Source organism: Narcine bancroftii, chromosome 3 (genome assembly GCF_036971445.1).
Source record: "Narcine bancroftii isolate sNarBan1 chromosome 3, sNarBan1.hap1, whole genome shotgun sequence".
NCBI classification, from domain to species: domain Eukaryota; kingdom Metazoa; phylum Chordata; class Chondrichthyes; order Torpediniformes; family Narcinidae; genus Narcine; species Narcine bancroftii.
The window spans coordinates 363633127-363646773 of NC_091471.1; the positions used below are offsets into that span (position 1 = coordinate 363633127).

At 41.5% G+C, this 13647-nt stretch overlaps 1 protein-coding gene across 16 annotated transcripts in view; it reads right to left on the minus strand.

Annotated features, from left to right (window-relative positions):
• The window catches only part of bahcc1b (BAH domain and coiled-coil containing 1b), a 421144-nt gene that overhangs the window by 204008 nt on the left and 203489 nt on the right, over positions 1–13647 (minus strand). For all 16 annotated transcript variants that reach the window (XM_069930138.1, XM_069930136.1, XM_069930134.1 and 13 more), the window contains 2 exons: positions 8917–9049; positions 5380–5653 (listed from right to left, as the gene is read on the minus strand). In XM_069930138.1, coding sequence (XP_069786239.1) covers positions 5380–5653; positions 8917–9049 — 407 coding nt within the window. The remainder of the gene's footprint in view (positions 1–5379; positions 5654–8916; positions 9050–13647) is intronic.

Genomic DNA, 13647 nt, shown 5'->3' on the forward strand with positions numbered 1-13647 from the left:
CCCCAAATATGACCCGAAAAAATGGTCCAACAAATTCGACAATTGTACAAATGTATGCGGTAATCATGACTTGTTTAATTTAGCTCGCCCCATGCAAGGCCTTATGAGCTTGCCCAGTTCATCAAATAATTTACAAATAAACACCTAAAAATAATTGTATCATTTTTTTGTCAAGAGGCATGATATGTAAATTACTTTAAAACAGTTACTCATTTTCCACGTTTCCCATGAAAAATTCCAGATAACCTGAGATCAACCGCTCGTACAAAAGGTGATCTTAATTTAAAGTGAAGCACTGTAATTCATGTGTTTGCCCAAGGACAGATTCTTTGGGGTCATCAAACTTGTTGCTCTGGGGAGAAACCTTTTGTAAAAGTACAATTAGGAAGAGCTGCCTTTGAAGAGAAAAATGTCGACAAATAATCATTGAACACTTTCTTGTTCCAAAATACCACTAGGGTATGTTGGAACATACCACAGAATTTATTAGATTAGCTGCAGGCGAATTTACAGACACTCTTTGACTCTGGAGTTGGGTGGAGATCTCTCTTTTGCCTCTCTTTCTCTGACTGTAGATCTGTCTGTAAGAAGTGTAAGAGGCGCTTAGGCGATTTCTGTCGGTGGTGAATCGGTCTGCCTTGCAGCAGGCAAAAAGGAAATTCATGCATTAGGACACTGTTTTATTACTATGGTAATAAATTGAATCTTGAATTCTTGAGCTGGATCCGCCATTTAATAAATCGTGACTGATTCTGACCTTTGACTCAGCCCCTATTTCCTGCCCAATAAATTGAATCTTGATAACTTTGCCCAACAATGACAAATTTCAAAAGCAAAACTGTTTTTTTTCTTTCAATATTGTGTACTCCTGATTACAGGTAAACTAAAATCAACTCTTTCGAAATAATGAAGGATTCTGAAGTTTAATGAACTCTGTCTTTTGAAGAAAATGTCTTTTATGTTTTTAGTATTTTTTTCCAGCTTGATGAAATGAGTGTATTTAAGCTGTGCTTTGAATGCAGTTGCTGTGTGGGTTGTCATAAACTGTGTATGATTTGTTATTTTAATAGACCCTGTTCTCAAGCTGTTGATATGGGAGTAAGCTTTTCATGTTTAGGCACATGAATACATAATTTTTTTTGGAAGTCGCTTAATATGAGTGCCATTCAATGTCTGGCCCTTTACCACAAAGTGTGATGAGACATATCTGCCTGGCCTCTTGAAAGCACAAACTACCATCTTTGACAATACGAGTAAAAGCTCAAAGATATTCAATTAATTCTTACTACTTAGACAGGCGTACAAACCATTTGGGTCTGACACAAGTACATAATAAATAACCAGCTAATTAATTTTTGATATTTCTGATGGAAGAGTCTCAGACAAGACACCCTTTTTATGAGAGTTTTAGTTGGGATGTTGTTTAATTTCTGAGCTGAAAGATAGCTGCTCCAAGAGTGTAGGATTTCTTCAGGATGACTTTGAACTGTTAATCAAATTATGTCTCAACTTGATATACCTGGAAGGCTCATATATACCATCTTGTAAATAATACTGAGGAAGACTACAATGAGTTGCAGGAGGAGATGAATAGGCCTGCAGAATGGCCATAAAGTCATAGGGCCCAATGGAGCTCCCAGCACCCTGACAGTAGATCTTCACCCTGGTGGCCTACCAATCTGGGTTCCTGACGCCCCAGCCACAGACTCTCTCCTCGGCCCCAACTTGGCCATGGCCACTGTGAACTTATTTCATGATTCCTATTTGCCAAAAGTAGGCCTCTATCCCTCGACTCAGTTATTATCCAGGTATCTGTCCGAATCCCTCTTAAATGATGTAATTCTGCCTGTCATTATCATCTCCTCTGTCAGCTTGTTCCTTATAAAACACTACCATCTGTGAGAAAAATGTCCCCCTCAGATCTCCTCCATGCTTCTCCCTTATCAACTTAAACTACGCACTTTAGATTTAGATTACCTACCCAGGGGAAAATAACTGCCGACCCACCCATCTATGGCCTTCATGACCTTATAAACCTCTAGAACATTATCCCTCAGCCTCCCTTACTCCAGTTGGAATAAACTCACCCAGTCTGATTTCTCCTTGGAAATAAAGCCTTCTATTCCAGGCTACATACCAGTAAATTTCTTCTGCCATCTTTCTAATGCTACTTCATCCTTCCTGTACCGTGGCGACCAGAACTGCACAATACTCCACATGCAGCCCAACCAAAGGTTTGCACAACTGCAAGGTCATGTCCTAACTCAAACTCAATGGATAACGTGTTTATAAATGATGGTCAACATCAATAAATCTGAGGAGATAGATTCTGGGGGAACACTAGAAAGGCCACTTAATTACTTGGTAGTTACAAATCTAGATGTGAAAGAAGGCCAAAGCAACAATCACTAAATTAAAGGCACTGCAGGTCTTTAATAAAGGCAGTGGTAGCATGAAGGTTCTTTCAGAAGAATAGAATTGAAAAGGAGGGAATTATCATCTATGTGAGAGGGTCAAGAACTTCAAATTCCTGGTTGTCAACATCTCTGAGGATCTGTCCTGGAGATGTTGACACAGGAGTCTCCATGTCAATGCAATCATGAAGAAAGCTCACCAGCAGGTTAAGTGAGGAGTGAGGAGATTCAGTGTGTTACTGAAGACTTTTGAAAATTTCTACGGGTGTACTGTGGGGAGCATTCTGGTTGGTTGGATCACTGTCTGGTATGGAGGTGCTTACACTCAGGACAAGAAAAATGCCAGAAGGATCTTAACTCAGCCTGTGACATCACGGGCACCAGTCTTCACTCCATCGAGGACAGCTACAAGAAAGCATCCTCTATCCTCGAGAACCCCCACCACCCAGGCCATGCCCTCTTCACTCTGTCACCATCGGGGAGAAGGTACAGGAGCCTAAAAACGAGTACTCAGAGGCACAAGGACAGCTTCTTCCCCGCTGCCATCAGATTCCTGAATCATCAATGAACCACAGACAGTACCTTAGTTTGACTTTTTCTTGCACTATTTATTTTTATTTTGTAAAGAGGTTTATATAAATTATTGTAACGCTGCCGCAAAACTACAAATTTTGTTATTTGTTCATGACCATAAATTCTGATTCTGATGTGTGATATTACAAAGAGCACATGGTGGATTTACAAATGTGACACCCAACCATGAGGGTTACAAACTGTGAAAGATGGACAAACTGGGTCTTAGCTCCTGAGAAATGAAAGCTCAAGAATAACCAAACAGGGGTCTTTAAAATAAAAAAAAATATATATATCTGATTCAGTAAATGAAGAGAGAACATTTCTGCTTCTGGGAGCAAAGCAATAAACAGGGGCTTGCAATTTAAGAAATCCAGTGGGGAAATTTCAGAATAATTTTCTTTGTCCAAAAACTTGCAGAGGATATGGAAGAATTGCAGGAAGCCAAAGCACCCCAGGGAAGCTGGACGACACACACTCAGGTCCAAGACCTCTCGTCAGTTCGAGGAAAGAAAAAAAAAACGAATTCATTTTCTGAAGAAGTCCACTGAGGAGCAGGTAGATCACGTAATATTCCTGATAATGACAAGGCCAACAGGGTAAACAGTGACAGTTAGAAGCACTTTATAGTTCTTTGTCTGAACAATGCAAGGCTGACTCAGATAGAATAAGGGCACAGACCACCGACAGATATCAGAAAAATGTGGCTATCTTGCAGGCACTTTCTCACCACTGTTAATAAATAATTGTATTCACGCATCGATTCTTATCAATAGTGAAGGCTTTAAAAGCCACTGGGTGCAATTGTGTAAACCCCGGGGAAGGGCTCAGACCCATAAAGTCGGTAATATACCTTTACCTCCTATGGACGCCACGAGATCGGCTGAGCTGAAATGATGATAGTTTTTTTCAATTATTTGCAATGCAACTCACAACTTGATTTTCTCTCTTTTCCACTTCCAACAAAGAGAGTCTTGGACTTGGAAAATAAACTGTTGCTCTTTCCGCAGATACAGACTGACCTGTGGCATGTTTCTTATGTTCTCTGTTGTTGTTTTCAGATTTCCCACACCTGCGCTTTTAAATAGTTTTTAGTCACATGCTCCTCCTCCTCTTCTACTAATTTACTATCTGTCGCTCAACCGACTCATGAGTCTGGGCCATGGTACCACCTCCATTTTTTTCATTGGTTTCAAGGTCGAGCAAAATTCTGATTTCAGATTTATTAGACATCGCACACAACCCTGATGCTTTTTCCCGCGGGCGCAGCAGGATTACCCAGACTCAGTGTACACATAGACAAATAAAGAAATGTAAACCAACTGTGCAATGCAGAGAAAAAAAAAATCTGTAAATTGCACAAGTAAGAGTCCTTATATGAGTCCCTGATTGAGGTTGTTCTTCAGGAGTCTGTTAGTGAAGGGGTAACATCAAAAAATGATTTGAAATATCTCCTAAAAGCATAATTGGTCAATTATTGAACATTAAAATCTTTGTGTTCATTTCTGAAGCTTATCAATAAATGACCCAAGAAGCTTGATGCTTTTGATCGACAGTTGCGGTGATCTGTTTCCAGACCACCTTGTGTCAAGTGGCTCCCTGCTGTGTCACATCCCCACTGCTGTTCAAATAATGAGAAGTCTTTGTTTGCACAATTGCCCTTCGAAACTCAAAAAACGCTGGAAGAACTCTGCCGATCTCGTGGCGTCCATAGGAGGTAAAGATATATTACCGACTTTATGGGTCTGAGCACTTCCCCGGGGTTTACACAATTGCACCCAGTGACTTTTAAAGCTTTCACTATTGATAAGAATCGATGCGTGAATACAATTATTTATTAACAGTGGTGAGAAAGTGCCTGCAAGATAGCCACATTTTTCTGATATCTGTCGGTGGTCTGTGCCCTTATCCCTTATGCATAATAAGGACTGAGCATTTGTAGGAGGAGGGGTAAGAAGAGAGATTTAAGAATGAATGGGACGAGGCTCAAATGCAACATAAAAGCTGGCATGGTTTCGTTGGATTGAATAGTTTTTTTTCTGAATATCCCACATAATCCTTGGACATAAAAAGAATGATCAATCAGAGGGCAACAGTGCACTGACAGCCATTCTGTGCTGCACAGTTGTAAGTGTGCCACCTCCTGGTATTTCTGATAATGTAAGAGGAGTGGAGTTAATGGGAGAGAGAATATACATACCCCACTAAATCTAAATGAACTTCAAATTCTGTGCAGAGCAGAAGTGTGCTCGTTTCTCCATCTGTTCTGTTTCTAGAAAAACACCGAGCATTTCCCCAATCCTGAAGAAGAACAACAGCTCTCACATACCTTCTATTTCTAGCATTTTCCAGTTTTCGATTCTGGTCTCGAACCTGGCAGCAGTGCACTCACCTGCTTCTGGAGTTGATGTCACATGCTTTGCTCTCTCCTGGCTGTGAGTCCCTGGGAAAGTCTTTGGTTTTCCCAGTTGTTTCTGAATCTTGCCGGGAAGGGCCGATGTTTTCCCTCTGAAGGGGCTGGTGGTGCTAGCAGATTTCAAGATGGCTGTCGTGTGCGATTTATTTGCGGGTTTAGCCAATACCTTTTGCTTTGGCCTTGGGCTGTATTTTCCCAACTTTGATGTGAAGCCGGCTTGAGGAGTGTCCTTTTTGGCTTTTGGTTTAATCTAAAAGAAAACCACATGTTATGCAAGATGAAAATGAAATAGCCATGATGGATGTTCCTTTTGAGAAATATTTAACTGCGACATAAAAGTTGACCTTGCACTAGAATTCCAAGTCACTTGATATGTTTGCAGCGGAGGCTGATAACTTATTGATTAGTAAAGGGTGCTATTGGTTAAGGGAGAAGACAGGAGAATGGGGTTGAAAGGAAAAATGTATCAGCCACGATTCAAATGGTGGAGCTGATTCGATGGGCCGAATGGTGCATTTCTGCTTCTATGTCTTCCAGTCTAAAAGTGCTTCTGCAAGTTAACCAGTTTAAAACATTAACATTGGGCATACTAATTTAACATATTAAATGCAGCTGCTAAATTACATTCTCGATTTCATGGTCACTGGCCATCTTGTGTCTCATGAATTGTTTCACAGGGCTGCCAACCTATGACCTCATTCCCTGATGGAACCAAAGTCCATGAAACATCTGCATTGCATGCTAAAAAGAAAATGGAAGAGCCTATTCCTTAAAGAAGGGTTCAGGCCCGAAACGTCGGCGATATACCTTTACCTCCTATGGACAGTGCAAGACCAGCTGAGCTCCTCCAGCATTTCTGTGTGCTTTTACTACAATCACAGCACCAGCAGACTTTTATGTTTCTCTTATGGCCTTAATCATCTAATTGGTCCTGATTATTAATTTCATGTTCTGTTTTATTCTCATCACTGGAAAAGCAAACCTTTATTGCCCATGTCTAAATATTCTTGGAAGTGGAGTGGCAAGCTATCCCCTTGAACTACAATGTTACAGCAAAAGGCATTTTGAAATAATGAGTCAATTGGATTCTGCGAATCTGAATTCATGCATTGGCCAGACTAGGTGATTTACTTGTCTGAAGGCCATTAGTGAACCATCTGGGTTTCTACAATAATCCAGGAGTTTTATTGATTTGTAGCTTTATTACTGCATATTTTTCAATTAAATTAATTGAAATTGCCTTATTGCTATACTGGAACTTGAACTCAGGTATTCAGATTATGAGGTCAGGTTTATAAGACTGAGAGCTTAACAACCAAATTACACATCCAATGAAATGGAAGTCATAAAACAGATTAAATGTATTCAACAAAGTAATACACTCTACACCCATGACTGTGTGGCTTGGCGCAATTCAAATGCCGTCTACATATTTGCCGGTGACGCCATGGTCGTTGACAGAATCACAGACTGCAATGAGGAAGCGTACAGTTTGCAGCACCACTCAACTTGCGTAAAATGAGTTGAGTGGTGCCACAATACTAACTTTGCACTCAACCTTAGCAAAACCAAGGAGCTGATTGTTGATTTCAGGAGGAAATCAGGGGAACACAAACCAGTTCTCATCGAGGGGTCAGCAGTGGAGAGGGTCAAGATCTTCAAATTCCTGGGTGTCATCATCCATGAGGATCTGTCCTGGGGCCTCCATGTTGATGCAATCACAAAGAAGTCTCACCAGTGGCTATACTTCCTGAGAAGTTTCAGATTTGGTATGTGACCAAGAACTCTCAAACGTTTCTACAGGTGTACTGTGGAGGGCATTCTGCCAGGTTGCATCACAGGTATGGAGGTGCCAATACACAGGACAGGAAAAAAAAACTCCAGAGCTGTTAACCCAGCTAGCGACATCACGGGGACCAGTCTTCACTACATTGAGGACATCTACAAGAGGCAGCCTCTATCTTCAAAGAGCCTCAGCACCCAGTCCATGCCCTCTTCACACTGCTACCATCGGGAAAAAAGTACAGGAACCTGAAGACAAACACCCAGCTTCACAAGGACAGGTTCTTCCCCTCTGCCATCAGATTCCTGAATGAACAATTAACCACAGACACTACCTCACTTTCTCCTATTTTATTTGCACTATTTATTTATTTTTGAAATGTAATTTATAGCAATATTTGCACTCTAACACTTCTGCACAATAACAAATTTTGTGACATGTTCATGACAAATTCCGATTCCGATTCTAATACCTAAATATGGCAAGAATCCCTGAGCACCAAAGGGAGATCCAAGGATGGATCTATGGTTCTCCTGGAATTCCAGAACACTATGGTGGGTGAACACAATGAGCAGGAGTCGGCCATCAGTTCCACCATTCAATTAACAGCATGGCTGATCTGGCTGTGAACTCAGCCCCATCTACTTGCCTTCATTTCCTTACTATCCATATAACTCTGTTCTAAATACTTAATGAGGCAGCCTCTATTGCTTTGTTGGGCAGAGAATTCTACAGATTCACGACTCGAGGAAAAGCAGATCTGATCATCTTTGTTCTAAATCTCCTATATCTTGTGTCCTCTAGTTCTAGTCTCACCTACCATACAATATAGAACACTAGAGCACAGTACAGGCCCTTCAGCCCTCAATGTTGTGGTGACCTATATATTCCTACCAAAAAAAACTAAACCCTTCCTATGTCACAACCCCCACCATTTTTCTTTTGTTCATGTGCCTTTCTAAGAGTCTCTTAAATGCCCCTAATATTTCAGTCTTCGCCAGCACCCCTGGCACTGCATTCCAGGCACCCACAACTCTTTGTGTAAAACAAAACCTTCCCTTGATACCTCCTATTGTGATATGTTTCCTCAATTGTATATAGTTACTGTTGACTACTGTATGTATGTAGCTGGCCTGCCCACTGATGACTCATACTTTATGACTCCTCCCCCATGGTCCATAAAGGTTGAGCCACCTCTCCGCTCCCTCCATTCCTATATCTGGATCTGGGCCACCAAGTTTCTTCTGTATATTAAAGTCTATCATTCCCTCAGCCTAGTCTCTGTGGTTACTGGTAGTACCTAACACCTCCCCTAAACTTTCCACCCTTCACATAGTCCTCCGGTGTTTGCTGGTCCCGCCCTGGGAAAAAGGCACTGGGTTCCTACCATATCTCTGCCTTTCAGAATCTTGTAGACCAGTGGGAACAAGTTTCCTGCCTCCATCACTTTCATCATTTTATATCTTTCCAATCTTCTTATTCTAGTGAGCGTGGTCCCAGGTGACGTAATCTCTCCTACATTTGGAAGCAGATGTGAAGAAGATGCCCACTTACAAGAATGGTGACAAAAAAAAACAATGCACGGTGCAAAGTTCCTTCATAGTACGGTTTGGCACATGCTGTTTAGCAGGCTGAGGTCTCATTAGAGCCTTGACCACTCCACCAGGCTGAGCTCTCATTAGAGCCTTGCCCACCCCACCCACTTTAACAACAAAGACACATTTACTGACCTCTGAGCCAGCCTTATTGCCACCATCTTCCTGTTCTTTGCCTTCCCTCCCTGTGAGTTTGCACTTCTTCTTCTTGGGCTCCACTTCATTCCTCAGTTCCTCACAGAGGAGGGTTAGGCCAGTCCTGATGGATCTAGAAACAAACAAAGCAGAGGCTGCTTTAACGTGCTGCATTATCCAAAGCAATTGCTGTAACAAACATCCACAGACAGGCCTCAGTACTTTTGTACAGCAATGGCACAGCTTATTGCAGTAAGGCCTGTACTTCTAATTGAACTTGATCACCATTAGCTTTTGAACAATTCAATAGATAGATTTCTACACTGAGCCATTCAGCATTAGGTTTCTAATTACTACTGGGACATTAAGCCCAAGGAATATTCTCCTTTCTGAGAACCAGGTATATTTTTCATTGATTTTTCTCCCTTCCCCCACCGTCAACTCTCTTTTTCATCAAAATACAGTGATGAATGTTAGAAGATAAGCAAAATATGGAGAACAGATGGTAGGAACTTTGCTTTCCATATATTTCAATCACCTTTACACTGAAGCAAACATATTCAGTTCAGGGTCAGATTAATAATGATGACCAAAAACTACACTCTCAGCATTTGCACTCACCTCTGCTCATGAGTCAGTTTGTGCTTTGAACAGGATTAAATTACCACCCTGATGCAAGTGTTGCAGTTTTCTTCAATGCAGAATGCGGCAACGGGTTGGCAAGATCACAGGGAATAACCCTGTCGAGCTGACATTTTTTTTTAACATGAACCCGTTCTACAATTTTGCGCACAGGACTTTTGAAGGATTTCAACTTTAGTGTTCGTCATGGTGTGCTCAGAGCACGACGAAGGAAAATCGAACCTGAGCCATTTGTTTTCTCTCAGCAATAGTTCCCAAACACTGACAGCCTGTGAAGGATCCTTAGGTTTGCTGGTGGAATCTGAGCCTTGTTGTTCTGCAGTGAAACTATAGCTGTATGATCTCATCTGGATTCTATCAGAACAATCTCATATAGGATAGCAGCCAACACACTAAAAAAAATTCCACTTTTTTAAGATTTGGGTAGGTAAGGTCAGGGAACTCGAATGTGACCTCTTGTTATTTTGATGTTGCGTTTCAACTTTCCATCTGTTTGCTATTTAGAGCATAATTTTGTTAAAACTCCTGTTCAGTTGCATATGTTTCCTGTGCATTTTCTGAGCAAGGAATAATAAACTGATTGGAAATATCGGTGATCACACAGGAGTAGGAACAAAGTTAAGCGAGTCGACGCCGTTGCCTGATGGGAAGGGAAAGGACTTCTTTCAGGTGCTGAAGACTGAGGGGTTTTGCCTGGCCCCACATCACCCCGATAATATACTACCACAGGAAAAACTCACCTCACAGGGAATAATACATCAAGGAAATGACCTCAGTTTTAAATCACTTGTTTACAAGCTCACAGGCCCAAGGGAAGCCATCCTGGTATTCTGAAAATGTGCATGATATGATTTAGTTACCTCTAAGTTCTAGCTGTTGTTTTAATAACTCACATGAACAAGGCTAGCACTGGAACCTCCTTAACTTAATGTATTTAACTTAGACATACAGCATGGGAACACGCCCATGAACCCCATGCCGCCCAATTGACCTACAATCCCGATACATTTTGGAGGTGGGAGGAAACTGGAGCACCTCAAGAAAGCACGGGAAGAATGTACAAACACTTTTAAAAACAGTGCCGGACTCGAACCCGGGTCACTGGCACTGCAACAGCATTGCGCTTAACCGCAATGCTAACTGTGCCACCCTTGTTATGGTATCATTTTGAATATTGCATACAGAATTTGAAAAGAAAGCAGAAAGTGCCTGAAATGCTCATCAGGTTAGACAGCATATGTGGAGAGAGAGTAAAAGAATCAAGGTTTTGAGTCAGCGACCTTTATCAGAAGTATTTAGCTGTTTTTTGTTGTGCCTTTTGATAGCAAGGTTTATGTAGACTTAACAGAAATACAGTCATGTGTCGCTTAATGTCCAAGATATGTTCTGTGAAACAGGACTTTTTTCAATTTGGATGTTGTGTGAACATTATATTATAGTAACATAGGCGTTTATAATGGCTATCAAGACATATGTATTATAGGTTATACATGTACGGTACCATTATACACTTGACAGCGCAATTGCTTTGTATACAAGAGGCATGAGATACATGTATTGCGTGTGGGAAGTCGCCACGTGCCATTCGCCGATCGGGATTTCTGAACTCTATAATAAACTTTATGGGACCACGGGCGTTGCCCGAACTGACATTATGTGGTGCCTGGCTGTACTGTCATGGATTTATACAGAACAGAAAGAGGTGCTGTCAGCCTCACTTGTCCATGCCTACCAAGGTGCCTTCCTGAGTTAGTTCCACTTTCTGACTTTATGCCTAAATCCCTCTAAAACCTTCTTTTCCATGAACCTTCCCAAATGTCTTCCAAAAGTTGAAAATGTACCTGCCTCTTCTGTGTCAACCAGTTTGTATGAAAAACCTGCCCCTGAGGTTTTCTTTAAATATTTTTCCTCTCACCTTAAACCTATGCTCTCTAGTTTTAGACTCCCCTACGCTGGTAAGGTTAGGTCCTTGTGATTTTATAAGCCATCATAAGGTTAGTCCCTCAATTAAGATCCCTTAGCTGCCAACATTTCAAGTTCTGGAGTTCACTCGCTGAACGTCTTCACCTCTCTATCCTCAACATTCATTGGAGCGACTTCATCTCCAACATCGAAGTACTCGAGATGGCAGAGGCCGACAGCATCGAATCCACGCTGCTGAAGATAAAACTGCGCTGGGTAGGTCACGTCTCCAGAATGGAGGACCATCGCCTTCCCAAGATCGTGTTCTATGGCGAGCTCTCCACTGGCCACCGAGACAGAGGTGCACCAAAGAAGAGGTACAAGGACTGCCTAAAGAAATCTCTTGGTGCCTGCCACATTGACCACCGCCAGTGGGCTGATCTCGCCTCAAACCGTGCATCTTGGCGCCTCACAGTTTGGCGGGCAGCAACCTCCTTTGAAGAAGACCGCAGAGCCCACCTCACCGTCAAAAGACAAAGGAGGAAAAACCCAACACCCAACCCCAACCAACCAATTTTCCCTTGCAACCGCTGCAACCGTGTCTGCCTGTCCCGCATCGGACTTGTCAGCCACAAACGAGCCTGCAGCTGACGTGGACATTACCCCTCCATAAATCTTCATCCACGAAGCCAAGCTGAAGAGTACATACCTTTCACCAAACTCTTGCTGCTCTGTTGTCTCATTATCATATGTGGGATACTGTCTAAATGCAAGTTGTTATTGGACTGGTTTGCTGCATAGAACAATAACACTTAGCTTCATCATATTAAATTTGAGGTTATGAAGTAGTTGAAACGTAAACGATCAAACTGGAATTTCCATTTTTCCACCCTTCTTTCAACCAGCCAGAACCCACTGCACTTTAGGGCAAATTATTGCTTTATTAAACGCCAACTCAAGTCAATAAAAAGGAATTGTGACTAAAATGTTAACCTTTATTTATTTAATTTAGTGCATGAACAGTCTGTAATCTGATTCAGGATGAACTGGGTCATGTTCCTTGGTTTAAATTGCACACCCAGCATTGGTTCTGTTAGCATATCTCACGTGATTGCTCTCACGCTGACCTTAGGACCTGCTGCCCTTCTGTGACTTCACAACCAGGTGTCGTCAGTGTCCTAAATTGCTCTTGCGTGTGATCAGGACTCAGAAGGAGACCCCTGACCAACTAATTAATTCAACGGAATAACCTGCAAAGAACTGGTGGAACCAAAGGGGAAACTTTGAAGGAATGAGAAATGCTTGCATGTTAGCAGATTTTATTTATACTCTGCAAAGTTTTTACGCATTATTTATTTAAAGTCTCACTCCAAAACATTTCTAAACTGGACAAACTTCTTGAATATTCAAACTATCTGTAATTAGTAGAGTAAAACAAACCTTAATCAGTTTCAAATTTCTTTGCAATATTTATCATGGGGCAAGTAGAACATTAAGTTATTCTCTGTTATCTTACATAATAGACCACTGAATTTATCCAGATTGTGGTAAAGTGAAACACCCAACAGGGTGAAAGGAGACCAGATCTGTGTGTACTACAGACTTTAAAAAAATTAGATCCAATTAAAGGCAGCACTCATTTTTTAAGAAAAAGAACAGCATTTCCAGAAATGCTGTGCTCTTGAATGTGGAATCTCATCTGCCAGGTGTGCCCCCAAAGGATATTGATCAATTTGAGAAGTATTTGAACTCCATTTTACAACTTTCATCGTTTCACTCCATTTTGTCCAATAAATGTAGCAGTTATAAAATGTCCCTTCAAGGGCTGAAGCAGCGGAGAAATTTGTTTCCAGACTGCTGAAGGCAACAACCAAAAACCTTCCCAAGAGCTCCATTTCCACACTGGTCAATGGTTGCCATGTGAAGTGGCCAACATGGGGATATTATGCACACAATCAATATAGCACAGAGACCTCAGCTTATTTTAAACCAGAACCAAAAATGATGCCACAAATGAGGGTTCATCCATTCGACGAGAATAGGTTTGCCCCGTTTTGCAGATGAATAGCATGTGTAAAATATATATTGTCGGTTGACCTTTCTGTTTATTGGTGCAGTTCATTGTCTATTCCACTGATTATTGGCTCTTGCAGTATATTGCTGCAAATAATCTGAATGTTCATTATT